General features: G+C 35.1%; 1 protein-coding gene across 2 annotated transcripts in view; it reads left to right on the plus strand.

Annotated features, from left to right (window-relative positions):
• The window catches only part of RIC1 (RIC1 homolog, RAB6A GEF complex partner 1), a 155,070-nt gene that overhangs the window by 101,057 nt on the left and 26,633 nt on the right, over window positions 1-27,380 (plus strand). Inside the window, exons 4-11 of one of the 2 annotated variants that reach the window (XM_058565761.1) lie at window positions 2,022-2,129; window positions 6,622-6,764; window positions 7,049-7,185; window positions 12,660-12,751; window positions 17,856-17,944; window positions 22,381-22,525; window positions 23,179-23,227; window positions 25,647-25,799. In XM_058565761.1, coding sequence (XP_058421744.1) covers window positions 2,022-2,129; window positions 6,622-6,764; window positions 7,049-7,185; window positions 12,660-12,751; window positions 17,856-17,944; window positions 22,381-22,525; window positions 23,179-23,227; window positions 25,647-25,799 — 916 coding nt within the window. The remainder of the gene's footprint in view (window positions 1-2,021; window positions 2,130-6,621; window positions 6,765-7,048; window positions 7,186-12,659; window positions 12,752-17,855; window positions 17,945-22,380; window positions 22,526-23,178; window positions 23,228-25,646; window positions 25,800-27,380) is intronic. The other variant, XM_058565762.1, reaches the window with a different exon arrangement.

The raw sequence follows: 27,380 nt of genomic DNA on the forward strand, positions 1-27,380 counted from the left end.
TGTGAGCATCATTTTGTGTTGGGGAAATTTTGTTTGCAGCCTAAAATTTTATACCCAAACATTCATTCAGGTGTCAAAATAAAGACATTTCAGACTTGAGAGTTCTAAATTTATTTCTCATGCACCTTTCCAGAAAGCCCCAAGAATATGTGAACAAAGTAAGAGGAAGGTGCAGGATCTATAAAATAAAGGATCCAACATAGGAAAGAAGCAAAGAAATCATCAGGATGATGACAGAAGAAAATATCAGGATGATAGCTGTGCAGACTTAGACAGTAGGGCACTGGGCATCAGGAGGGATGCCTCTAAGGGGAAAAAAATGGAAATAATAGGTTATGTAACAGGTTTGACCACATAGAAGATTATATTGAGAGTTGTTTTTGTCAGAGCTATTCAGGGTATGAGAACACTTAGGTATAAGTTTAAAGAAAACCAAGTAAATGAGAGCATGCAGTAAAGTTAACTTCAGGAAAATTAAGTTATGTAAAGAAAGAAACGTAATCACTGAATATTACTTAACCCAGAAGTGAAAAATATTTATATAAACATCATAATGAAAACATTTTGGTATAATTATGTTGGGAGGATGGGAAAAACTGGGGAATGAGAATGGAAAGTTAACTGTTAATGTCTATAATAATGATGCTAAAGCACTATAAACATATTGTTTAAAAATATGCAGGTAAATATAAGAAGATAACAGCTAAAAGAATTGAAGCTGGTTGCCGCCTCACTAAAAGAAGACTGCTTTGGGGTTTTTCCTTTGTCATAAGCCTTCTAACACTGTTGACTATTTAAATTATGTGTATGTATTACTTTGAAAAATAAATTTAAAATTAGATATACATGGAGAACGACTCAGGAAATTCATCACAGTGTGTGTGATTAGCAGTTTGGATATGACTCCTGTAAACTAATAACTCATGGTATCCTTTTAAGGGGCTGTCACATCAGTCAAACACAAAACATGTGGTTAAACATTACCCACTTTAGCCGTTCAGACATATAGAAGGAATCAAATATGCCAGGTCATGGCAGTAGCAGAACGGGATGGTAATAAACACCACCAAGCTTCTATATGAAAAATAATCTAAAATTAAAAAGTAAGCGAAAAAGGTTTCTGAGCATCGAAATAATTTTCGTAAAACCAGGAACTTTAAAAGCTATTGAACTTGTTAGACTCTTCGCCCATAATTTTAATAGTATTGACAAATTGGTTTCCAGAATCGTAGGTGACTGGAGAGGGAAACATGATGTAAGCAAGCTAATTGTTGCCAAGAGTGAGTGACAGCTGATAGTAAGAGAAGAGACAGATAGCTATTAAATTCCTGCACGGGCGTTAAGAAAGAATGGTCCTCTGCCATGTGGAGATAAAGGTTCCAAAACAGCTTTATAGTCCTTTTGAGGGGTTGTGTGTGACAGCTCAGTTATGTTGGCGTTGACCCAGCCGCTCTAGTTCAGCCATTTGATGCCAGGAAGTTTTCAGATTTAGCCAGTTGGCTATTGGTAAGTTTTATTACCAAGAAACATCTCCTATTTGATTCTCTGGATCTGAGCTTAATTCTGATACATACCCAGAGGATAGGAATCAAGGATAAGGGGTGGAGTAAGGTAAGATGAGGTGAGGATTTGGATCACTTTGGATGTCCACTGTATGGAATGGTATATATAGCTGCCCAACCCAGAAAGGGCCATCAGTTATTTTAAACAAAATGTCTATTGGTTCCTGAGAGTTCACTTTTACCTTAAGGGTTTTTTCCCTAAGATTCTTTGCTCTTCTCCCTCTACTCCCACCTCCCCAACACAACTTACCTTGGTCAAACACATTTATTTCTAATTGATAAATAGATATGTCTGCTATAATGGAATTTTTCTGTTTTTCATTTGAAAACCTAAAGGATGAACACCTGATTTGTAAGTTTGATTACTTTATTTGATTGGGTATATATTAGTCACAGAGTATAGGAGAATTCAACATCTTTCTCTTTAATCCTGTGTATTTGCTATTTTTTTTTTTTTAGAGGAAGTCCACAAATGAAGGGGACACCCCATTTTAAGGAAGAACAGTGTGCTCCAGCATTAAATTTAGAAATGAGGAAAATATTGGATTTGCAAGCACCTATCATGAGGTACAGTACCTTGGTTAAATTTAGCATTTTGTGATGCTAATATACGATATAGTTGGTACATCACATGACCAATAAAAAAGTTGATTTTATTTATTTTTATTGAGGAAAATTTTTTTAGCCCTAGAAATGCTTGACTAGCTCTTATAAAAAATTGAAGTTTTACAGGTGGTACTTTATTATACTTAAATTATTGTAATAAAGCCTGTAATTGGGTATACCAACTGTAATTTTATTTAGAAATTTATATTTTTTGGTAAGATCTAGAATTGTTTGAATGATACAGTCCATGTTACTTAAAAAGATACTGATCTGTGTCCATGAAAGACAATGAGGGGGCACTCTTCACTGAAAAACACCTTCCTAAATTTGTTGTTGGGTAAAAAAAAAAAGCAAGGTGTGCTGTATATAATAATGCTACTATTTGTTTTTAAGAGGGAGCTGGTGGTGTTAGAATATGTATTGTTCTGGAAGAAGACATCAGAACCTGGACCTGAGAACTGAGTGGCTGGGGGGATGGGTTTGGGAAGAATACTTTTTACTATATATTCTTATTAAATACAGAGCTATATGGGTGTAATATATGAATCTATTGAACTATATGAATGTAATACCTATGTTTTTTTAAATCCTGATTCATAGTTCTAATAAAGGCTTCTTTAGAATATAGTACAGATACTAGACATATTAAGTAAAATTGTATGCATGTGGCTGGCTATTGTTTTGCCTTGTTTCATCTATCTTTTTATACTTTATTCTCTTCACAGAAAAAAAACTTTTTTTGTTGGTTATTGGCTTAAATGTGATCAGGGTTCTAAAAGATTCAGTTCAGGTTACTCATCACCTTGGTCAGAAAGTTGCTCTTCACCTCAGATTTTATTTCAGCATAAAGATCCTTTTCAAGACTGTAACTTGTTGCATAAGGGGTTTTGAATGTCTGTGGGTGCCAAGCTAGGTGGAACTGTACAAGCGTGGGTTTCTGCCTCCACCTGGTGGTAAAAACTATGGTCTGTGGACATGGGATAGAAAAAAGAGCGTTTAAAAAAAGAATTCCTGCCATCTTGTACAAGTTTAACTTGTCTGGTGCTGGTTTTTAATACAAATTTAGGTGATTGGAAATCTCTGAGATTCCTCTCAAAACTTCAGTAAAGTAGTTGCATTATAGAGTAATATTATTATTAGCACCTGTAACACGTACTTGCTGGAAATTTGATTAGAGATTTCCTATTTGGTTTTGAATTGAGTGAGAAGGCATGAAATGTGGGCTTTATAACCAACTGTTTTCCCTCCCACTACCAAAAATATAAGTCGGTTAAAGTTAGGGATAATGGTTATGTCGTTGCTTAGAGGCATAAGATGGCGATAATCCTGCTTTTAATTTTTGATTGAAGAAAGAATAGTATTAATATTAAGCATCCAGCCTTTGTTATTGAGGATAGAATGTGTAGAAGGTAAAAAGTACTAATATAATATAATTAAAACTCTTAGTCTATTTGTAACTAATACCACATAACCAATACTAATAAATACCACAGTTTATTCCATATCTTCCTTCATCCCAGGCCCTTAGGAAAGCCCTATGTAGTATATAGTATTTAATATTAGGTATTAAATATATTTACATATTTGGGAATTGGTAGTTAATGAATTATATATTTCCCTATTAAGAATATTTGGGGGCCAGCCCAGTGGCGCAAGCGGTTAAGTGTGCATGCTCCGCTGCGGTGACCCGAGCTTTGCCGGTTCAGATCCCGGGCACGCACTGACGAACCATTTGTCAAGCCATGCTGTGGTGGCGTCCCATATAAAGTGGAGGAAGATGGGCATGGATGTTAGCCCAGGGCCAGTCTTCCTCAGCAAAAAGAGGAGGATTGGCAGATGTTAGCTTAGGGCCAGTCTTCCTCACACACACACAAAAAAGAATATCTGATTAATCAGAAAAACTATTCTACTTCTAAGATCCTAGAATTCTGCTTCTAAGATCCTAAATTTAAAAAGAAAAAAAAGCACATCTGGGATACCAGACAGCTGTTATAAAGCCTATGAAGTCAGTGATTGGAGAGGTTCTTTGAGGACATAACTCAGAGTATATTTATATGTATTTTCTGTGTACTTGAGTGGTTTCCAAAATATTTAAAAACCTATATAGCATGAAAATACATGGGATATTGATTATTGGTACAAGGTCCTGACATCCCCTGATACCAAGAATTAATTCTTTAGTTGTTAGATCTTTGTGAGGGAGGCAGTCAGTGATGGACAGGCACTTGGATAGCTTGGAATAAGGCTTATTTACTAACCATTATGGAAATACTCAGTACTTTAATAACTGACATCAGCCTTTGTTTTAATGAGTTTGTTTACTTTCAGTTAAATGAGGAGGATATAGCTATCTTTTTCTATAGATTCTTTATCATGTTTGTTATAGTTATTTTAAAATCATTATCTATTAATTACAACGTCAAGATCGTCTATGTCTATTTATATTGATGGATTTTTCTGTTGACTCCACGTCACATTTTCCTGTTCACACATCTGGCCATTTTTTGTCACAGCATTGTGGATGATAATGTTGTAGAGATTCTGAATTGTGTTAACTTTGTCAGAACAGTGTTGAGTTTTCCTAGCAGGCAGTTAAATTTCTGGAGGGTAACTTTGATATTATTCTTAACTGTCATATGCAGTGATTCTTCTAGGGAGATGGGAGTAGGGAAGAGGGAGAGTGTAGTTTGGAAAAACCTAGGCTGACTCCTGCTGAATGAAAATCACTGGTAAACCAATGACTATTCTACTAAATTGCCTCTCTTGGCGTGTAGTAACGGATCTGTTCTACCCACCACATGCTACACATACATTTTATCACTAAAATATAAATTTGAAATGAAAGACCATACACTCGTCCCTCAGTATCCGTGGGGACATTGGTTCCAGGACCCCCTCGGGTACCAAAATCTGCGGGTGCTTGAGTCCTTTAGTCAGCCCTCCATATCCGAGGGTCCCACATCCAAGGATTCAACCAACCGTGGATGGTAAACATAGTACAACATAGGGTTGGTTGAATCCATGCATGCAGAACCCACAGATAGGAAGGGCCGACTGTATAATATTTTAAAAGGTGAACTTTCTGTAAACTGGGAATTTTAATTGATTACATATGCTCTGAAGTTCAAGAGATGAAGCTGGGTAAGAGGATGTGTTATTCTAATCTTTTTCAATATTTTTATAATTGGGGAAAAAATACGATAAATTCTTCATTGTCTGAAATCCTTGGGGAATGAGTCATTGAACTCAACTTTCCAAAGAATTGAAGGTTTAGTTTAAGAATTAAAAACATTTTTTTCATCACTATGGATTAAAATATTTCTTAAATATACTCTTCTTATGAAAGGAAATTTAATAGTATATAATAGAGTATATATTATAGACACAGCATTTTTCATTCTTCCCTATACTTAAATTTGTTACAGCGTTTGATACTCTTGAGTACTCTTTCTTAAATCCATCTTATTCCCTTGGCTTTCTTGATGCCGATTTCCACTAGTTTCCCTGGTTCTCTTTTTCTTTCTCTCTGCACAATATTTAGTGCCAAATACAACTAGCACGGCCCTAGGGGCTGGGCATATAAGAGTAAGCAAAGTAGGCATTTATTTACCATTAGGTAAGTAAATGTTAAATCTCTTTGCAAATACCCGTGAGGCTGAGATCGTACTACATAATTACTTTTCAGTACTTAATCAACTGAGAGGTCTTCTGAAGGGAGAAACTATGTTTTATTCACCTTTGAATCTCCAACACAGAGCATAGCACCTGTCACAACAGCACAGGCTTAATAAACGTTTGTTGAGTGAATGAACAATGTGAGACTAAATGATACCCTAGAAACACAGTGGACTAGAACTATGCTCTGTAGTACAGTAGCCACTAGTCAAATGAAGTTATTTAAATTTAAATTAGTTAAAAGTAAACAAAATTAAAAATTCCGTTCTTCTGTCACACTACCCATATTTCAAGTGTACAATGACTACTTGTGGCTAATGGCTACTATGTTGGATAGTACAGATACAGAACATTTCCATCACTGGTGGAAGTTCTGTTGGACAGGGCTAGAGGATTGTTACCTCTATACTCCATGGCTCTAGATTGTCATCCTGTCGTTAGTTGTTATTTTTATGGTTTCTCTCTTTCTTTCTTGTCATCTATCACTTACCCTTACATCTTCTAATTTGCTGTTTCGGTATTTCTAGTTTTTAATCCAACTCATGTCTCTGACTATTGCCACCCATAGCCTTCCATTTCTTCCAGAATTTCTGATTCTAGATTGAATTATACATGGACAAAGCTACTACTATAAAGCTAGATTTTAGATAAATGGCAGTTTTGTAAGTGGTTTCTTGATCTTCTCTGTATGAATATTCTTCAGAGCAATTATATTCATACTCATTACTTTATGCTCTCTTAGAAGGTAATTGATTCTAAATTGCTTATTTCTCTACAGTTTACAGTCTGTGCTGGAAGATCTCCTGGTTGCTACTTCTGATGGACTTCTTCATCTTATTCACTGGGAAGGAATGACAAATGGAAGGAAAGCTATTAATCTTTGCACAGTACCCTTTTCAGTAGATCTGCAGTCATCTAGAGGTAGTTATACTTCCTGCATGAGGTAGAATCGGATGTTTAAATATATGATATCATCTAGTTAGATATTTTCTGTGGACGAACATTATTTTTTTACTTTGGAATTAATTATGCAAGGGAGGAGTGTGTGTGTGTGTGTGTCAGTAGAAAGGAGTAGTTTAGTTGTTTAGTGTTGTTAGGTCATTTTTTTGCCCTTTTAACTGTCCTGACAGAGTTTGCAGGCAAAAATGTGAGAGAATTATTTACTATATTTATATTCATATTTCATATACTTATTTTTTCATCAGCAGGTTCATTCCTGGGCTTTGTAGATGTGCACATCAGAGACATGGAATACTGTGCCACACTTGATGGTTTTGCTGTTGTGTTTAACGATGGTAAAGTTGGATTTATTACACCAGTGTCAAGTCGATTTACTGCAGAGGTATGACTTACTGACTTTGAATGTTCATTTTCTTTGTTTTGCATTTATTAATTTTGGTCTTTGCTATTAAATCCCTCTCTCATTTTCCTTATGTAAGATTTTAGTGGTTGTTTTTAATTAATTTTTTTAATCAAAACTATACATATAAATACTAGAAGTAGACAAATGAATTAGACATGTTGAAGAAAAATGATAGTTCCTGCCCTCCTCCCTGCTCTCTTGATGCTCAATTTCATTCTAAGAGGCAACTACTTTTTATTCCTTTACTGGTTATTTTGATATTTATTTTCACTACCCTGAATGTTTCCTTTAATTTTTAGTTTTTAGGCTGTGTTTATTGACTTCCCGCTGTGGAAAATGACCATTTACTTCCCTTCCCTGTTCCCACCTTCCAAGTTTGGTTATTTTATTTTGATTAGATTACTATTCATTGTTTATATTGTATTGATATATAAATCCCATTAGTACTTGAGCCTTAAAATATGTTATGATTATTTTTCCTTTACTACAGATTTTCCCTTGCACTGGGAATTCATAATTGTTCTTTACATTTGCTTAGTTTTTATGTACTTACCATAACTTAACCGCCAGCTTGTCTGCTGGTTTTGTAAATATCCTCTCAATTCTTTCAAATGCATTAGGTGTTCTGTTTCTTCTTCTTGAAGACGTTTCTCTTGGAGCCTTCTGGCGTGCTCCAAACTGGGCTAGTTGCTCGCTATATATACCTCTAACACAGTTGTATTTTTGGGCTCTCCATTATCATCATCCTGAGGATTCCCTTTATTCTTTTATTTGTATGAGATCCTTTCATAGTTAATGGTTGATTAACATATGATTAATTAATAAATTCATTTGGTTACTGTGACAGAGACTCAAAATGAAAATTTGGATTCATTGGAGGCTCTGTGGGTTAGGTTGATCTTCACCATAGGGTCAGCTAACTGAGTTATTTCCTTTCCTGCCCTCTCTGTATGCAGTGTTCATTGGGGAAGAGTCCTGTAACCCTTTCCAGAGAAAGTATACCTGGCTGGCCCAATATCCTGGGATTAGAATTATGGAAGAGTTACACTAGAGGGTCCAAATTCAGGATGTTAACGTTCACTTACTGTTTTCAGTAGAGACCACTGCGATTTTTTTGTTTTGTTTTTCTCCAAAGAAAAATCTCCAGTTTTCTTTTGGATTGGAGGTGGGATATTTCGTAGCTGTTCAAATTGGGAGGTACTCTGGGAAGACCCAGCTGCTGCTTAAACAGGCTTTGAACCAATCCTACTGCTTTTAGTTCAGCCTTTCAGAGACATCTAAATTCCCAAGCCTTTTGTGTGCCCTACAATGTAAATTTAGCTATTTCTCAACGTTCTTTACTGCCAGTTAAGGATTCTACTCATCCATATGCATCCCAGCTTCCAAAATTTTCTGATAACTATCTTCTCTCCCATTCTTTGTCCTTACCAGTTTATGCTTTTTGAAAAAAATCTTCTGTGTTATAAAAATTTGGGTTTTAACAGTCTGAGAAGGTAAATATTCATGTTCAGTCTGCTCTCTTTAACTGGAAAGGATTTTTAAGTTTTGAAGGGCATGTTTTTTCTACATGGTATCAGCTTTCATATTCCTAATAAAATATTTTCCATTAACAACTTTATTCAAATAGTAAGGTACTAAATAATACATTTGTGATAACATGTCAATATATAAATAAGAATATAATAAGCTTTTGAAGAATCTAATTTTTTTTTACAAGGTGCATATATATTTGTAATTATGTTTGGGATTTTTTAAAGGTTTTTTTGAGGTATAGTTGACATAGAATATTATGTTAGTTTCAGGTATACAACATAATGATTTGATATATGTGTATACTGAGAAATGATCATCACGATAAGTCTAGTTAACATCCGTCAGCATACATAGTTAAAAAATTTTTTTTTCTTGTGATAAGAACCTTTAAAGATTACTCTGGTAGCAACTTTCAAGTATGCAATATAGTATTATTAACTGTAGTCGCCATGCTGTACATTACATCCCCATGGCTTATTTCTTTTTATAACTGGAAGTTTATACCTTTTGACTCCTTCACCCATTTGCCCCACCCCCACCTACCCACCTCTGGCGACCACCAATCTGTTCTCTGTATCCATGAGCTTGGTTTTGTTTTGTTTTGTTTTTAAGATTCCACATAAAAATGAGATCAGACAGTATTTGTCTTTGTCTGACTTATTTCACTTAGCATAATGCCCTCAAGGTCTGTCCATGTTGTCACAAGTGGTAAGCTTTCATTCTTTTTGGTGGCTGAATACTATTCCATTGTGTATATGTCCATTCATTTGTGATAGACACTGAGGTTATTTCCATATCTTGGCTATTGTAACTAATGCTGCAGTGAACATGGAGGTGCATATATCTTTTTGAGTTAGGCTTTTCTTTTTCTTTGGATAAATACCCAGAAGTAGAATTTCTGGATCATACAGTAGTTCTGTTTTTAATTTTTTGAAGAACTTCCACTCTGTTTTCCATAGTGGCTGTGCCAATTTACATTCCAGTAGCGCTCAAGGGTTCCCTTTTCTCCACATCCTTGCCAACACTTGTTATTTCTTGTCTTTTTGATAATAGCTATTCTGAAAGGTGTGAGGTGATATCTCATTGTGGTTTTGATTTGCATTTCCCCGATGAATAGTGATGTTAAGCATCTTTTCATGTACCTGTTGGCCATCTCTGTGTCATCTTTAGAAAAATGTCTATTCAAATCCTCAGCCCATTTTTTAATCAAATTGGTTTGGGGTTTTTTTTTTTTTTTGATGTTAAATTATATGGGTTCTTTATATATTTTGGATATTAACCCCTTGTCAAATACATGATTTGCAAATATTTTCTCCTGTTCAGTAAGTTGCCTTTTCATTTTGTTGGTGTATACTGGGGATTTAAGTGTTTTTACTGAAAACAAAAATATTAGAACTGAAAAAGTGGTTGACTCATTTCTGTGTATCAGCTTTTCTTACTGTTTGGCTAAGGAAATTTTTCCAGTAAATTAAGGATTTAAAAAATAATGAAAAATAGATGAACATTATTAAATAAGTTATAAACAGAAAGTATAAATTACAAGAAAAAACAACACATATGTATTGCTGGTCATTGGGGAATACACTAATGTTATATTTATGTTAGGCATTATTTAAGTGCTTTGTAAAAATTCTATTTAGCATTGTTTAATACATTTAACAGATGTATTAAAATATGTCAGATTGTGCCACTCCTCTTCTCAGAACCCTTCAGTAGATCTAGATAATTAGGACAAAACCTGCTGAGGACAACTAGAAAAGCCGGAGAAAAAATATTTTTTAAATGTGCCTAAAGGCTTTGGAGAACAAATAAGACAGTGAAGAACTGCCAGAGTAGGGGAGGCCAGAGGCCCAGTGGACTAAGCCCTGTGAGTGTAAACAAACATGGTTAGATGCAACAACACGGATGGATCTCACAAGCTTGTTGAATGAAAACAGCTAGACACCAAAGAACACGTGCTATGATTCTATTTTATGTAAAAGGAAAAATAAAAAATAGGCAGTTCTAAATTAGAGTTTGTATGGATGCATGTTTAAGTGGTAATGGTTTAAAGGAAAAGAAAGAAGTGATTACCATGTTAAGTCTGGATATTGGTTACTTTTGTGGTAGGGGTGAGGGTATATTGATCGGAAGGGACATTGTTGGGGGACTTTTGGGTACTGATAATTCTTGGCCTGAGTGGTAATTACGCAAGTGTTTACTTTGTGATGTTATTGAGATGTGCATTTCTGTGTTGTGCATTCTTTTCTAATATATTATAATTCGTAATAGAAAAGGTTAAAAAAATTAAAGGCACTCCAATGACTACCCATATATAAATTGGAGAAAAAGCCAAAGTTCTTATAGTGGCTTTCAAAGCTTTATAAATCGGACCTTCTGTCTGTTACCTCATCTACTACTTCTTCCCCCTTTCCCCTCCACTCCCCCTGCACAGGCCTCTTTAATGTTCTTTGAACATGCCAGAAATGTTGTTACGATAGGGCCTTTGTATTTCCTGTATCTCCTTCAGTACTTTCCTCTAAAGGCACCTTCATAGGGAAAACCATTTAATATTAAATCCTTCCCCCATACTCCCTCTTCCCTATAACTGCTTTATTATTTTTTTTTTTCTGTAGCATTTACCAGCCTCCAATACACAGTATAATTTTTTTAACTTGTCAGTCTCCTAACAAATGTAAGGCAGGGATTCAGGTAGGGATTTTGCTGCCTTACATCCTTAGCACGTAGAGCAGTGTCTGGTGAATAGTGGGCATCTGGAAAATATTTGTTATAGGAGTGAATGAATGAATTCCAATCTGGGCAGTGGTTCAAAGAAACATTGCTCAATGCTATCTTTACCATTTTTTGTTATCTAAAATAATGTCTAGTTTTATTATTAAAATTGAAGAATAAATAAAATTCCTGCAAAAAACAAATATTCCACGTTTAGATAATAGATTATATAACTCATTTGGGAATTAAATAAAATCTGTAGTATTATATTTCAAACAGAGTTGTAATTGTATTGGATCTTCCAATGTTACTTTTGGGATTATCCAAAAATAAAGTTCTGTATTGTGGTGTGCTGTTTATCGTGCTTACTAACCTAACGGTCATGATGACTTTTGCCATAGAATTTGTAATTTAAGATACTCTTGATTTGACAAATAAAAACAGACAGTGGAGCTGAATCTGTTCTGTATTTATATTCAGAATTAAATAGCATATAAACTTAATGTTTAAGCTTTTTATTTATTGAATGCTTAACGTGTTGAATGCTAGGCATTGTATTAACTGGTTTGCATGTATGTATGTTCTCATTTAGTCTTCAAAACACTCTAAGAGGTGAGTAATTTGCAGATAAGAAAACTGAAGCTTGGAAAGGTCAAATAATCATTTTAGCAAGTGAATGGTAGACATGAGATGTTATATCAGGCTGCCAGATAACGTGCTATAACCATTATACTATAAAGCAAAGGAATACTAGAGAATAGTAAGCAGTTGAAATCATGAGTCGCTTGTAAAGGAAAGACCAAATAAAATTTACTATTTTCCATGGATTGTAAAGTTAAACGCTATGTGCTAGGTGATGAGAATAATAATAGTAAGCAAGTTAGATGCAATTTCTGCTATCAAGAGTTTTATATTCTAACAGGGAAGTCATCTTCATTTAATTTGAATTTGAAGATCGAATATCCCTTTTTTAGTGTTTTACAAATAGACTAACACTGAACTGAGCTCGTGGAAATATTTATCGAACCAATTAATGAAATTATGTGTTAAGAAAGAAAATTCAGATGATAGTCCTGATGGGATATTTTTCTAGCCAGATGAAACCAAATAAAGCCTTATGAAACTATGTTTATTGAAGGAGAATCATATTGGTTACAGTATATTTTGGAGAACCCTTTTTAAACCTTAACTATTTTTCTTTATTATAGCAGCTTCATGGAGTTTGGCCGCAAGACATTATTGATGGAACTTGTGTAGCAGTAAATAACAAGTATCGACTAATGGCATTTGGTTGTGCGAGGTAATTGACATAGACTTCTGCATTTTAGAAGTTATTGCCAAAAATAATGTTTTTTTAAACATGCGATGTTCTTAACACGCTTGTAAACTTTGTCATGTCCATCATAATTTATGAATCAGCCTTAATATAAAATCTAAAAGTATTTTATTAGATTGAAGCAAACAAAGTTGGGCTGATTTTGGAGATAAAGCATTTTAATTTGTACAAGTGAGCTTTTCTTCAGTGGTAGGAAATTGAGTTATAAGTTAAAAGATTAAATCAGTTAAAATTTAGGTTCTTTATTGTTTAAAAGAGGATCAGAAAGATATTTTATTTTTCTTTTTTTTAAATACTTTCTTTTTATGACACCAGTCTTGACATTGCCTTTGAATTAGTGAGTGTGCCTTAGTTAATGAGCAAATTTAAAGGTCACACATAAAATTAGTTTCTTGCTTTAATTAAAGTGATACAGGTTTAAGAAGTAAAATTGAATACAAATTATTCATTCAACAAATATCTGTGTGTCTGCCATGTTCTAGGCACAATTCTAAGCACTTGGGATACATTAGAAAACAATAAAGATATCTGACTTTGTCAAGTTTATATTTTAGCTCAAATAAAAAGATTATGTTAAATACTTATAGTAATGCCTGACAATGTGTGTAGTGCTTTTTAGTCTTCAAAACTCTTTCTTAAATGTAAAATTCCATTTTGCCCTCAAAATGAGACTTATTGGTTCTATAAAACATACATCTAGTATAGTCTCTAGCTGCTTCAAGTTAGGTACCAAAGTATTTTTATTAGTGTAAGTACTACACATATTGTAAATTACCACTTTCATTACATTCTCAATAATCTCTTTGTGAAGTGGGGAATCCTCATACTCAACGTACTACTTCTCACTGAGGAGATAAATGTAGAAATATAAGTAAACTTAACAGTACAAGAAAGAAGGAAAAGCGTATTTTTTTCCGTATTCATAGATTTGATTTGGTCACATTTTGTTTAGAATTTTTAAATCTATGTTCATTGAATACATTTTGCCGATAATTTTTCTTCTTCTTACTCTCCTGGTTAACCAAGGTTATGCTTGTCTCAATCAAACAAGTCAAAGAAGGGTTCGTCTCTTGTTCTCTTCTCTGTTCATTCTTTGAATGTGCTGTGATCAAATTTGTCAATGAAACCATCTGAGACTAGAATTTTCTTTGTGGGAATTTTTTGGATTGCTGATTCAGGTCAGTTTTAAAAACAGATTTAAGAAGATTTAGATTATCTCTCTCTTCCCAAGTCATTTTGGCAAGTTACATTTTTCTAGGAATTGGTTTCTTTCATATACAGTGTCATACAGACATTGGCATAAAGTTTATAATATCTTTTTTAACTTTTATATTGTAAAATAAAAACATACAGGAAAGTACATAATCCAAATATTCATAGTTTTACAAATAATTTTAATATAAACACCCATCTGTTCACAACTGGGTCAAGAAATAGAACATTGCCAGCTGATATAAGTTTTACCCCTACTACTTTCTCGTCACAACTCCCATCCCCTCCCCTACTAGCTTAAAGGTAACCAATTTTCTGTCTTTTCTGATAGTCATTTCCTTGTTTTGATAGTTTTACCAAACCAATGTATGCATTTCTAAAGAGCATAATTTAGTTTTACCTGATTTTGAACTTTATATGAATAGAATCATATCTTGTGTTTTGTGTCTTGCTTCTTTTCAGTCAACATTGTGAAATTTATCCATGTTTGCCAGTAGCTGAAATCATTTTTTTGGATTGATTTTTAAATAGTGTTCCAGTGTGTGAATATACCATAATTTGTCCGATATGCTGTTAATGGACATTTACGTTATTTCTTGATTTCCAAAAAAAGAGACATTATGGGCCGGCCCCATGGCTTAGCGGTTAAGCGCACGCGCTCCGCTGCTGGCGGCCCGGGTTCGGCTCCCAGGCACGCACCGATGCACTGCTTCTCCGGCCATGCTGAGGCCGCATCCCACATACAGCAACTAGAAGGACGTGCAGCTATGACATACAGCTATCTACTGGGGCTTTTGGGGGGGGAAGAGACGTTCTCTTATATAAACCCAATATCTTTATCATACATGAGAAAATTAATGATAGATCCCTAATTAGATCTAATACTCAATTCATGTGCAAATTAACCCAGTTGTTTCCAAAATTTCTTTTATAGCACCTTTGTTCTGACCAGAATCAGTCAACATTCATGAATTATATTTGGTTGTTATTTCTCTTTAGTCACCTTTTTCCTGTAACGATCTTTACACCTTTCTTCTTATTTTCATGCCGTTAACTTTTTTGAGAGTCCAGGTCAGTTGTTTATAGGATGTCCTACATTCCAAATTTGTCTCATTGTTTCCTCATAATGGCATTTAATTAGTTTCTCTAACACCTGTAATGACTGGAACCTTGAAACTGGTTCTTACTGAGCCAGTCAAAGTCAATGACTAGGAAGCTCGCACATCAGCATTTAGAGGAAACTCACGGAGACAGGAGCAGTGGTGGGTGTGCAGTTCCACATTGCTTACATTCAGGGCTAGCACCCAGGGATCTAGCAAGGCCAGGTGTTAGATGTCTATTCCAGGAGAGGTACTCTTGCCCTTCCCCCAGGATAGTGAAGGTGGAATCTTGGCCTTCAGCCTTTCAGTCACCTCAGTTTGCCTTTCAGTCACCTCAGTTTTCATCCGTTGGGAGAGTACCAGCTCTTCTTCTGGCATGATCATGGGTTGGGGTAAAAGTGGTGATTGTAGCTGTGTGACATGACAGACTAGTGGCTTCTAGCCCTGATCCACCAGCACTTACCAGGATTAATTGCCTTGAACAGTAGGCTGTAGCTGGTGTCCTTAGACTTTTGTAAGAAGTCAGCTTTCTTATAGAATGCCAGTTTGCAGAGGATCTGTCTTACAACTTAACTCTTACTTTTATATTTAATAGTTTAATTAGATTCTGGTTAAATATTTTTGTCATAGGTGATGTTGTGTACTTCCTATGGCATCATGTAGCGATAATATCAGTTGTCCCGGTGTTAATGGTGCCAAATTTGATCACTTATGGTGATAATAGCCATATCTCTATTATAGAGATGTTTTTTGCTTTGAGGTTAGTAAGTAGTAGTGTCTTTTTAATGAAAAAGTATTTTTCTCTTATAATGGGCTGATGAGAAATGGAAAGAAAAATAATTTACAGAATATAGACACTGTAGAATACTTCAAGGGTCAGTGTCAGTCTTTTGTGTGTATTGACTTAGCAGTTAATTCCTTACATTAGAAATATTTGGACTCCTCAGTGACTTGTTGAGGTCAGCAACCCAGAGTTAGCACTTGACAGTTGTCAAATGCAAAGCTAAAGTAAATACCTGCTAGCCACTTAGTGCTATCTTTCAGCAAGGTGTCTAAGTGGGCAGGTGGTCTGGAAAGATATCTATTCCAGGCATTTGGCTTCTGACTAAGATGGAATAGCAGATCAGATTTTGTGTCCCACATGAAACAACTAAGAAAATGAACAAAAATATGAAACAGGTATTTTGAATTGAAGACATAGGACATTGGGCAAGGAAGGGCAGTGATCCCTGAAAGATGGGAAACTAAATAAGAAAACTCTATAACTGCCCCAGCCTTAATTACTTTGAGAGAGTTTCCAGGGCACCAGCACGAGGATGGGGAGACAGATCCTGGCAGATTTCCTGAGTTGAGTAAGTAGAAATGAGAGTCTGGGGAGACCAAAGCAGCTAGGGCTTGCAGAACAGACACCGAAGAGGAGAGAGTGGCACAAAGAACTTCAGAGAGATGTAGACAGTCCCTTTTGAGTATTAAACTGAAACATAGAAGATATAAAAAACACCCAAAGCAAACATTGCAGAAGAAAGGATTAATAAACTTGAAGAACATAGCAAGAGTAATTATCCAAAATGAAACAGAGAGGGAAAAAGAACTAAAAACAAAGCATCAGTGAGCTGTGGGATAACTTCAGCCCTGTGGGATAACTACCTGGCCTGTTGCAGGTATTTTATTTAGTCCCAGGCTTAATCCTTGAGAAGAGTCGGACTTGGCTGGAAATGGATCAGAGCTGCTGTGGGGAAACCACCTGACTTCTCCTAACACAAAGGAGCACACACAAGTGCCAGAACATTCTCGCAGTCATAGGCCAGTGTCATCCTAATGTGTGCAAAAGTAGCCATGGATTTAAAAGTATTTTAAAAACAACACTTGTGTTAAATTTTTTATCTAAAAATAGCTCCATAAGCAAAAATGGTATTTTTAATAATCATTATAGTTCAATTTTGAGATGTACCTTAGAAAGTAATATGTAGATTTTTAGTTTTGGTTTCTGGCCCTTCATAAATTTGACCCTTGTAAAGATTTTTTAGTGAAATAATTACATATACCATATACACAAAAGAGCATGTGTCGTATGTGTAGATATTTTAAGATATAAAAAAACTATAAAATGAAATTCTCTGTAAATTACCATTTAACATGAGAAATAGCACATTACCCGTTACCAGTGCTGATGAAGCCCTCCACTTCACCTCTTCTTTACTATTCCCCTTTTGTCCACCAGGGCAGTCGCTAATCTGGAATTTGTGTACATTAGCTCTTTGTTGTATTTTTACCACAAATGTGTTTAACTAACAAATGTTAGTTAGTTAACTAACTAAACAAATGTGTTTGAATGTTTTTTTGACTGTATAGAAACAGAATTATTCGCTCTCACTCTCTCTGTATATATATATATATTTGCTATCCATTTTACTGCATGTGACTAAATGCATCCATTTTCAATGTTATGTCGTATATACCAGTTTATTTTTCCTTTCTCTTAATAATCAGATTTTTTCCTTTTTTTGCACTTACGTACAATACTATAATGAACATCGTACGTGTCTCTTGTTAAGGCTATTTCTGGGATATATCTAGAGGTGAAATTGCTAGATTATAGGATATACATTTGTTCAAATTTATGAGATGACTGCAAATTATTTACAAAATGATTTTCTAGTTTACGCTCCTACCAGCAGAACATAATAGTTCCCATAATAATGCTTTTTGTATTTGTATTTGCCTTTTTTCACTAAAAGACTGTTTGTTTTTCACAGTGGTTCTGTACAGGTTTATACAATAGATAATACCACTGGAGCTATGCTGCTGTCTCATAAACTAGAGCTAACAGCAAAACAATATCCTGGTGAGTCCTCTTTTTTTTCTTTTTCTTTTAACATTTTTAATGTACAGATAATGATATGCTCCCATATTAAGAATAATTGCTATAAGACTACAAATTTCTCTGATGTTTGGGGCCAGAAAAAAATGTCAAAAAAAAAATTAAGAGCGCCCATCTACATCAAACCTAATTCAATAATAAAAATCTTATTAACCTCCAGGAGGAAGCTGAGGTATCTCATGTTATAATTTCAGTTAAACGTTAGAATATTTAAGTATTAATGTTGACTTAGTGTTACCCACGTGTATACCAATATTTTTGCCCATCGTTTCTTTTAACAACTCATAACTTCCACTTGAGACCATTTTCTGCCTGAAATAATCCTTTTGATTTAGTGAAGTTTTTGTGATGGTAAGCTCTTTTTTTTTTTTTTTTTTGGTCTGAAAATGTATTTTTTTTCCCTTTTGATTTAGTTATAGTTTAACTTGGTTTGGTATGCAATTTTGGATTGACTATTATTTTATCTCTGTACATTGAATAAGTTCCAATGTCTTTGGGTTTCATTCTTACTACTGGGAAGTCTCCAGTTAGGTTTTATTTCCTTTTCAGGAGATGGGCTTTTTCTCTTTAACTGCTTTTAAGAACCTTCTCTTTGTTTTGGTGTTCTGCAATTTCACTGTGATGTGAAAGGTGAATAACTTTTTTTTTTTTTCTTCTACTTGAAATTCAGACTTGTTGAGTCTGAGGATTCATATCTCTCAACTGTTCTGAAAAAAATACGCAACCGTTATCTCTCTAAATATTGCCTCTTCTTTAATCTCTTTTTTCTGGAAATCTAATCAGACTTAGGTTGTACTTTTTTGCATGTTTCTTAACCTTTTTAAATTTTTCATTTCTTTGTTTCTCTAGACTGAACTCTAGAAAATTTTTCCATATCTATCTTCCAGTACACTAATTCTCTCCATTTGAGTCTAATATGCTGCTTAATCTGTCCATTGAGTTTTAAATTTCAATTACTGTATTTTTTTATTTCTAGAAGGTTTATTTAACTCTTTTCTAATCTGTATGCGTCCTGCTCCTACTTTCAATATTCTCTTTTATTTCTTTAGATATAAAAAATGGTTTTTATATTCTCTGTTAATCTCAATATCTGAAGGCTTTCTGAGTCTGTTTCTGCTGTCTTGGTTCTTTGAGTTCTCATTCATTTTTTTATGTATTTTAGGATTTTTGACTGAGAGCTGATTATTTTCCTTGAAACTTATTTGTGTGAATGCTTTGAGACCTAGATTGATTTTGAGTTCTTTGGGAGAGGATTTGTGTTTATTTCTGCCAGTCACCTGGGAGTGCTACATCAATCTGGAACCCTTTGCATTATATTCTCTGTTTGAGATTTTTTTTGAACCATACATGTTGCACAAATTACAAATCACAATGAGGACTGACTTGCAGTTGCCGATTCTCGGCAGAGCTTCTTTATTTTTCCATTCAGTACCGTGCGTGAAACATCAAAGCATTCCTTGCTATTTCTTGACCTTCCACATGGTAGAGTTTATTTCTCATTCTCCCTTGTACTATGGATGTAGCCCTTTGTAGTCCCAGCATTATGTGGGTATCTTCTATTAGATTGCCTGCCTTGGCCAAGCTCTGACCTTTGTCTCCTATTCCTCTGATTCCTGTAAGTAATCAGAGATGGAAGTCAGGGTCTCCAGGGTTTGGCAGAAAAATTCAGGGCAAAAGTACTTTGTACACTCACTTGCCTCTCAATATTTTTGATTGTTTTGAGATGTTTAATTCTTTTCAACATTTTAGTTTTTTCAATGTAGAGAGTCTCAAGGTGTCTAATTTGCTATCGTGCCAGAAATAGAAATTTGCTCCTTAAGTTTTTATGATTCTTATTGTATACCCTTTAAAAGCCTGCATATTTTTCTCTCTAAGGACAGTTTTTGCTGTAACCTACAAGAACAGAGTACTATGTATTTTGATTGTAGTTTCTGGCCCTTTTATCTGTTTAATTTTTTTTATCCATACTTACGTTATACTGTCCAATACAGTAGCTACCATCTACATGTGGCTATTTAAACTAATTGAAATTAAAGAAAATTAAAACTTTATTTCCTCAGTTGCATAGTCACATCTATATATTTAATAGCCACATGTAACTAGTGGCTAACTATGAGACCCAGCAAATATAGAACATTTACATCATTGGAGAAAGTTCTATTGATTGCTTCTGTTGGACAGCAGTGTATTGAGTTTTTTAGATTGTTCTCTTTTCTCAGGTTCTTGGAATGCCCAGTCTCCCTTTGGTTATCTTTTTTTTTTTTTTTTTTTTGTGAGGAAGATCAGCCCTGAGCTAACATCCATGCTAATCCTGCTCTTTTTTTTTGTTGAGGAAGACCGGCTCTGAGCTAACATCCACTGCCAATCCTCCTCCTTTTTTTCCCCAATGCCCCAGCAGATAGTTGTACGTCATAGTTTCACATCCTTCTAGTTGCTGTATGTCGGACGCGGCCTCACCACGGCCGGAGAAGCGATGCGTCGGTGTGTGCCCGGGATCCGAACCTGGGCCGCCAGTAGTGGAGCGCGCGCACTTAACCACTAAGCCACGGGGCCGGCCCTCCCTTTGGTTATCTACTGACTCCCACTCTTGTGGTCTTTGTTGTGGGAGAATTCTGCCTCCTTGAGTTATATAACTTTAGGCTATAAACCTGCTTAAAATGTTGGGAGATTTGTATTGTCCTACATCTTGAACAGAGACAAGATTCCTTGTTTTCGTCTGGCTCCATTGGCTAATTTTTACAGGTTGCAGTGCTTCAAGAGTCCTTACATGATGCAGCAGCTTGCATTCTGATTTCTGGATTCATGCTGGCCTGAGACCCCTTTTTTGTCTTTGTAAGGGATGGGAAACCCCAACTCCCTAGTCATTTATGGGTCTCATCCCAACCTTCTATCCCTATATTTCCAAGCTTTCTCCTCTCCACCCTCGCTACACTTCACCCCAAGCTGCCTTAGTTCAAGCACTGAAAGTCTTGCTTTCAGTTTTCTCTTTTCTTTTGGCTCCTGAAGATCTTCCCATTTTGAAAGTTCAGCTTTATAACAGAAAGTCTTTGGATTACTTTTTAACATTTTTCTCATTACGCCAGTTATCATAATCTACGTTCATTGTACGTTACCAGCTAGATAAATTACCTGTAATCCTGCTACCTGAAGATTAGGTTAACCATTATTAACATTTTTTTGTATGTTTCTGCAACTAGATTTTAATATGTGTGTAATGCTTGGAAAATAGATATGCATATTAGCACATATGTATATATTTTTTTATATGGGGTAATGAGAATACCATTTATAACCTATCATTTTCAGTGAACATTAACATCTTTTCATGACAGCAAATACACATCTAAATCTTATTTTTTTTCTTGCACATGGAATTGCTTTTATTTTGTAAACTTTGGTTTGATTTTGTACTTTCTTCTTGGTTTGGTTTTAAATTTTTCTCCTGGACAAGTGTAAAGTATACTAATAAGATGTGAAGTTTCTTACGTATGTTCCCATTTATTTTTCATCTACATAAATAACACAGTTATTCATATACATGAATTATGGTGGGAAATGCTAATATGAGGATTCAAACATAGGCGGAGGAAAAAAGTTCTTACTCTGTTAACTAAGCCTGTCTTCTGTAGGCTAAAATCTATATATCTCCCCTTTGTAGCAAATGTACTTATAGCAAAAATTTATTAATACTGCAAATGGAAAGAATTTTATTTTTAAAGAAAGTGATACTACAGATTTTTTTGAATTGCTGATGGGAAATGCTGGCAGGTTTCATTTAGCTCTGCAGTAAAGAAACTTGGATTTTACTACACAATGAAATTTTCTCCTTTAGTGTTTATATATGGCATCAAAAGAACTATTATTAGTTAAAAAAAGATATGCGCACCTTGGTGTACTCAAGCTGGAGTTTACCTACTTAATCCTAGTGTAAGATTAAATTTCAATTTATTTTAACTTGGATCCCTCTGATATTGCCAATGGAGCATGAAGTTAGTGGTAAAATATTATTTTACATTTTAAAACACCTCATACTTTGCAATGTACTTTTGACATTCAATGTTGAATTATTCAAGGGAGCTATTAGCCCCCATTTTACAGAAACTGATTTGCCCAAAGCCAGAGATTTTAAGACTACACAGTTGTAGTTATTCAAGCTAATAGTGGCTGAAACGGCTTTCACTTCTTATCAATCACTTGGGCACTGAGTGTATTCTGCTTAGATCAGGTCCAGACTAATGGCTTTACTGATTTAAATAGCCCTAAATGAGCAGGGTTCATCTCGTTATTTGAAATAGACATACCTTTCTGCTTATTTCCCTTGAAGATATAGACTATAAAAAAATACTAAGTATTTCTGAAGCAGTCATTTATTTTTAACTCTTCTCATGATTTCTTAACAGACATTTGGAACAAAACAGGAGCTGTTAAATTGGTCAAATGGTCTCCTGACAATAGTGTTGTAATAGTGACCTGGGAGTATGGAGGCCTTTCTTTATGGAGTGTGTTTGGAGCCCAGCTGATTTGCACACTTGGAGGAGATTTTGCGTGAGTCAATATTAGATAAAATTGCTCCATTATCTCCCAGACAATATACACACACAGAAACTTTGTGTCATACAGCTACCCCTTTGCTTTATTAGACTCTTGGCCCAAAACAATTGGTAAGGTTCAGAATTAATTTGTTCAGAATGTATTGATTCTCCAAACATCCATCCTCTTAAAACTGACTGTTCATTCAATAAAAATGCATTTGTTTATTGAACCCCTATTGTATATATGATAGCATATTAGATTCAAGGCTAAATCCAACATGGTTCTGCCTTCTAAGAGCGGTAAGCCATGTATATAAATAACTAGTAGAAAATGGAAAATTACATTATCTCATTGGGTTAATGTAGGCTAATCCGGTGGGTTGATAGGAATGGGTTGATATTTTTGCCCACTTCATATACTACCCTGAACCTCGGTCCTGACAAAATGAATACACCTTCCCAAACTGCATGACCCTGTTAAGTTCCTTAGGATTGGAAGACTGTGTCTCAGTGATATACCTAGGTATATTAACCAGCAGTCTCATATTTCATGCATTATTATGTATTTCTGTTTTGAAGGAACAAAATCACTTTGATTTTTAAAAAATTAAGACTATTATATGTAATTAGAAGACTCTTTTTAATTAGGTTTCTATTCTGTTTCAGTTATAGGTCTGATGGTACCAAAAAAGATCCCCTTAAGATCAACTCTATGGTAAGTACTTTATATAAAATATTGGTATGGTATAAAAAACTTGGAGTTTTCTTCTTGCTTATTCTCTCATGTTGGTCTGATAAAATTACAAAACTATTTTAGTCTCAGCAAACTCTTATATAGTTCTTGCTTTGATGAAAGTATTTTTTTAAAAATCAGGAGGCTGCCCGATTTTCAGTATTGGATTTTGGTTTTGCTTAGATGTATCCAGCAAGCCACTGACATCTTTGTGAACATGGTGACTGTTCAAATTAGGGCTTTGTTTTTCCAAAGCCTACCTCTGTTTCTTATGTGACTCACCAGTGCCCACTTCTCCTGCCTTCTTTTCTTTTAACATAAAGTAAAATGCTCTTTGGGTGTTTTTCTTGGAGGACATGCACTTGTGCATTATTTCAGCATATTTTTAAAGCTTTCCATAGATGTGTGTCAAGAGAATTATAGTCACTGTTGTAACAATATTTTTATTTATTACCTATTTTAAAGAGTTGCTGTAGAAGGCAATGAGGTGTAACCCCTGTCTTAACATAAACACATTTTCTTACTATAGCCCCTCTATGTACCATCTTTGTGAAATTAGTAGCTATGAAGCTTATCACACTCCCTTTTTCTCTTGCTCTACAGAGGAAGACATTTTCTGATCTTGGGTTTCTCTAAGAATTAAAACCACCACGGTTGCCTTAAATAGTGGTTCCCAACCTTTCACCACCAAGGACCCCATTTGATGTCTCTCCCTACCTGCATATTTTAAACGTTTTTGAACAAACACCATTTCTATAACTACCGATCAGAACTTCTGAATGGCATGCAACAACCAGTGTTTATCAGCCTCACTTAGTTGATATTTCAGTCACAAACTAAGAATCTAAGCATTTTACTTAGCTTGTGCAACTTTTATCATGGGAAAGCAAAACTTCTATTAGGCTTTTGAAATTTTGCAACAATTCAGGGGGACCCTCCCCTTTCCCCCTGCCGCCGTTACTATTTTCTCGGTCTTGTAGATTGGGAATCACTAATCTTAAAAAAAAAAAGAAAAAGAAAAAAAAACTATTGTGCACTGTGGTTATAGAATATTAAAATTGCCTAGGCCTGGAGAATTTATTTGAACCTTCTCATTTTATAGGGGAGAAAACTTATACTCTGAGAAACCAAGTAACTTGGTCAAGGTAATACAACAAAATGGTAGTCAAGCTGGAATGAAAACTCTAGTCTCCTAGCTTCCAATCCACTGTTCTTTGCTCTGTACAAAACTGCAACTGTTTTGGGTGGTTCTTTGTCAAGCTTCAGCTAGATAACATGGATCTTCCTCTGTAAGGAATTTCTTTGTACAGTCATGCGCTGCATAACAACATTTAGGTAAACAACGGTCCACGTATATGACAGTGGTCCCGGAACATGAGTACCATATAGCCTAGGTGTGTGGTAGGCTATAACATCTAGGTTTGTGTAAGTACTGTAGGGGAGGAAGAAATTTTCCTCTACCCTATGTTCTTCTGGCTGGTCTAAGAATTAAATTAATATGAGACAGACTAACAGGAGAAAAACAAAAGTTTAATAATATGTATACATAGGAGAAACCCAGGAAAACTTTGCCACGGTAACTTGCCAAGATGGCCAAAGCCACCACCTTAAATACCATCCTCAGCTAAAAAAAGTTATTGGGAGTGGGGAGAGTCAGGGACTTCAAAGGGAAGGAAGGTAATTCACAGGTAGGTCAAAAGGAGCAAACGTTTGGAAAACAAATATTTGGCTACACAGAAACAGAAGAACACAGATGGGAGCCCAATTAATGGGCTTTTCTAGGTTCTTCCTTGTCTACCACCTAGTTCATGTTATGCTAAGGTGATAGTTCGCTTCCTGAGACAGATTTTTTAATCTGAATTCTTTTAGGGAGTTACGGGGGAGGTAACAAGAAAAATTTCCTGAGTCTTTGTTTCTTAAAAATAATCAGCCTAAAATAATCCTCACGTTAAGGAGACGCATTTTGGGGTGGTAAATTTCATTCCCCTTCAGTATACTCTGTGATGTTCACAAAACAAGGAAATCGCCTAAGGACGCATTTCTAAGAACTTATCCTTGTCGTTAAGGAACGCATGACTGTATTTGAGAGGCGGTTAAATTAAATGGAGAAGTTACAGAGAGCAGTAGGCGTTTCTTAGGATTTCGAGCTAAGATTGGTATGTAGTGTTTTCATTGTTTTAGGTAGAGAGCAGTGTTGGTGGTTTCCACTAGAGATAGCTAAGATGTAGTAGATGTAGGTATGATTCTTGTCTGTGTTGTCCCTCATGGTTTCTCCAAACTTCAGAAGTTATTAATAATGCTATTGTTGGTTATTTCGGAGTTTGAATATTTGAAGCTAGGAAAAGATAACAAGAAACTTTTTATTGCTTTGATTTTTTTCCCCCCTCCTTCTCTCTCCAAGAGCTGGGGTGCGGAAGGCTATCACCTATGGGTAATCAGCGGATTTGGATCTCAAAATACTGAAATTGAGGCTGACCCCAAGAGTATAGTTAAACAGCCTGGCATTCTGCTGTTTCAGTTTATCAAGAGTGTACTCACTGTAAACCCTTGTATGGTAAGTTTATTTAATAAAAACTCTGTTTTGTTTTGTTTTTTTTTAGTGGCTTTCATATTAGAATATCAGGCTCTTTCTTATGACATGGATATGTTGAGTATACTCCTAAAATTGGCGTGTTATCTTCTTTTGTCTATTTTCTGTGATTATTGTGTTTCTTTTTAATTTATATTAAATTTACACCAAAATTTTACTTCTGAGCAGGTTTTGGTTTTTGGGTTTTTTTTAATAGAATCACAGCAACTTGAGGGAAAGCATTGTTTACACATTTACTTGAATAACTTGAATAAAATTTGGTCTTTATCTGAATAGCATTTCCCACACTGTGTTCCACCAGACACTGCTTATGAGAGAGATCAATTACGCAGGATAAGAAAAAATTCTATTGTCATTTAAGTGTGAAATAAAGGAGTTAAAGCTTTAGAGATTTCTTTATTGTAGAATTCCAAAGTCTTTAACATGCTAATGTGCACCATGAAAATCCAGGAGTTGGTATATAAAAAAACAATGTTTCCCAAACTATTTAACTGAATTTTTAAGGAACACTTGGAAAAAAATATGCCTAGGAACCTGCTTTGGGAAACACTGCCCCAAATTATAATATAAACACATCATGTTTTATCATTTTGAAATAACTTATACTAATATCATTAATATATAATAATAGTATATGTTACCTGTTAGTGCATATCATAATATCTACCACCAGTGGGTTTTTAAATATTTGGTGCACCCAGTGTCTAATTTAAAATTTATGACACATTGAGAAAGAATGTGAAAATATCCTGAATCTCAGATCTCATTACTGCAGTTGAAGAATAAGGATCCCCAGAGAAACAAGAATAGAGTATTTCGTCCCTCGCCTCCCCCATCCTAAATAATAATTTAAAAGCACCCTTGAGTTTTATGTCGAGACAACATTTGGACTACAATGGAAATGTGAGGGGCTGGGGTGCTGATCTGGCTGATTTGAGTAGTCAGTGAAGAATCCACCATGTTTGAGAACACTGGCCTTCTAATTGAAAACCAGGGCATAATCACTAAGAGTGGAAACTGTCTTATTTGTCTAAATATCCTCAGAACCTGGCACAGTCCTTGGCACTAACCAGGCATTCATCATTGTTCTGAACCAGGACAACAGACTTAGGCTACTCTTCCTCCTCTGCTGGTTAAACCTTCCGTGGCTTAAAAGATGCTGCAGCATCCAGTTATTCCTATTCCCAGTCCACCCCTCCTTCTTTCATGTGGGCACATGGGTGAGCATACACACACACTGTTTGACCAGACATGTTTGCTTACCACCATTCATGAGGTAGTTCATGTGAAACTAGTTTGTAAATTGTAGACAATGAGTAGTTGTGTTCAGTTTTCAGATAGAAAATCTCTCATAGCATGGCCATTTTGAAGTAGTAATAAAAGATACTGCTGTAGCAGTTGTAAACCTGGGCACGTTTTTGGACTCTATATGATAAAACAGACTTTAACAAAGATTTAGTTACACTGGGAAGTAATCATTAAAATATTGCTTGTTCCTTCTATAACAGTGCATGAGATAATTTTGTCTAGTTCTTTGTAAGGAAA

Source organism: Diceros bicornis, chromosome 22 (assembly GCF_020826845.1).
Source record: "Diceros bicornis minor isolate mBicDic1 chromosome 22, mDicBic1.mat.cur, whole genome shotgun sequence".
In the NCBI taxonomy this organism is placed as follows: Eukaryota; Metazoa; Chordata; class Mammalia; order Perissodactyla; family Rhinocerotidae; genus Diceros; species Diceros bicornis.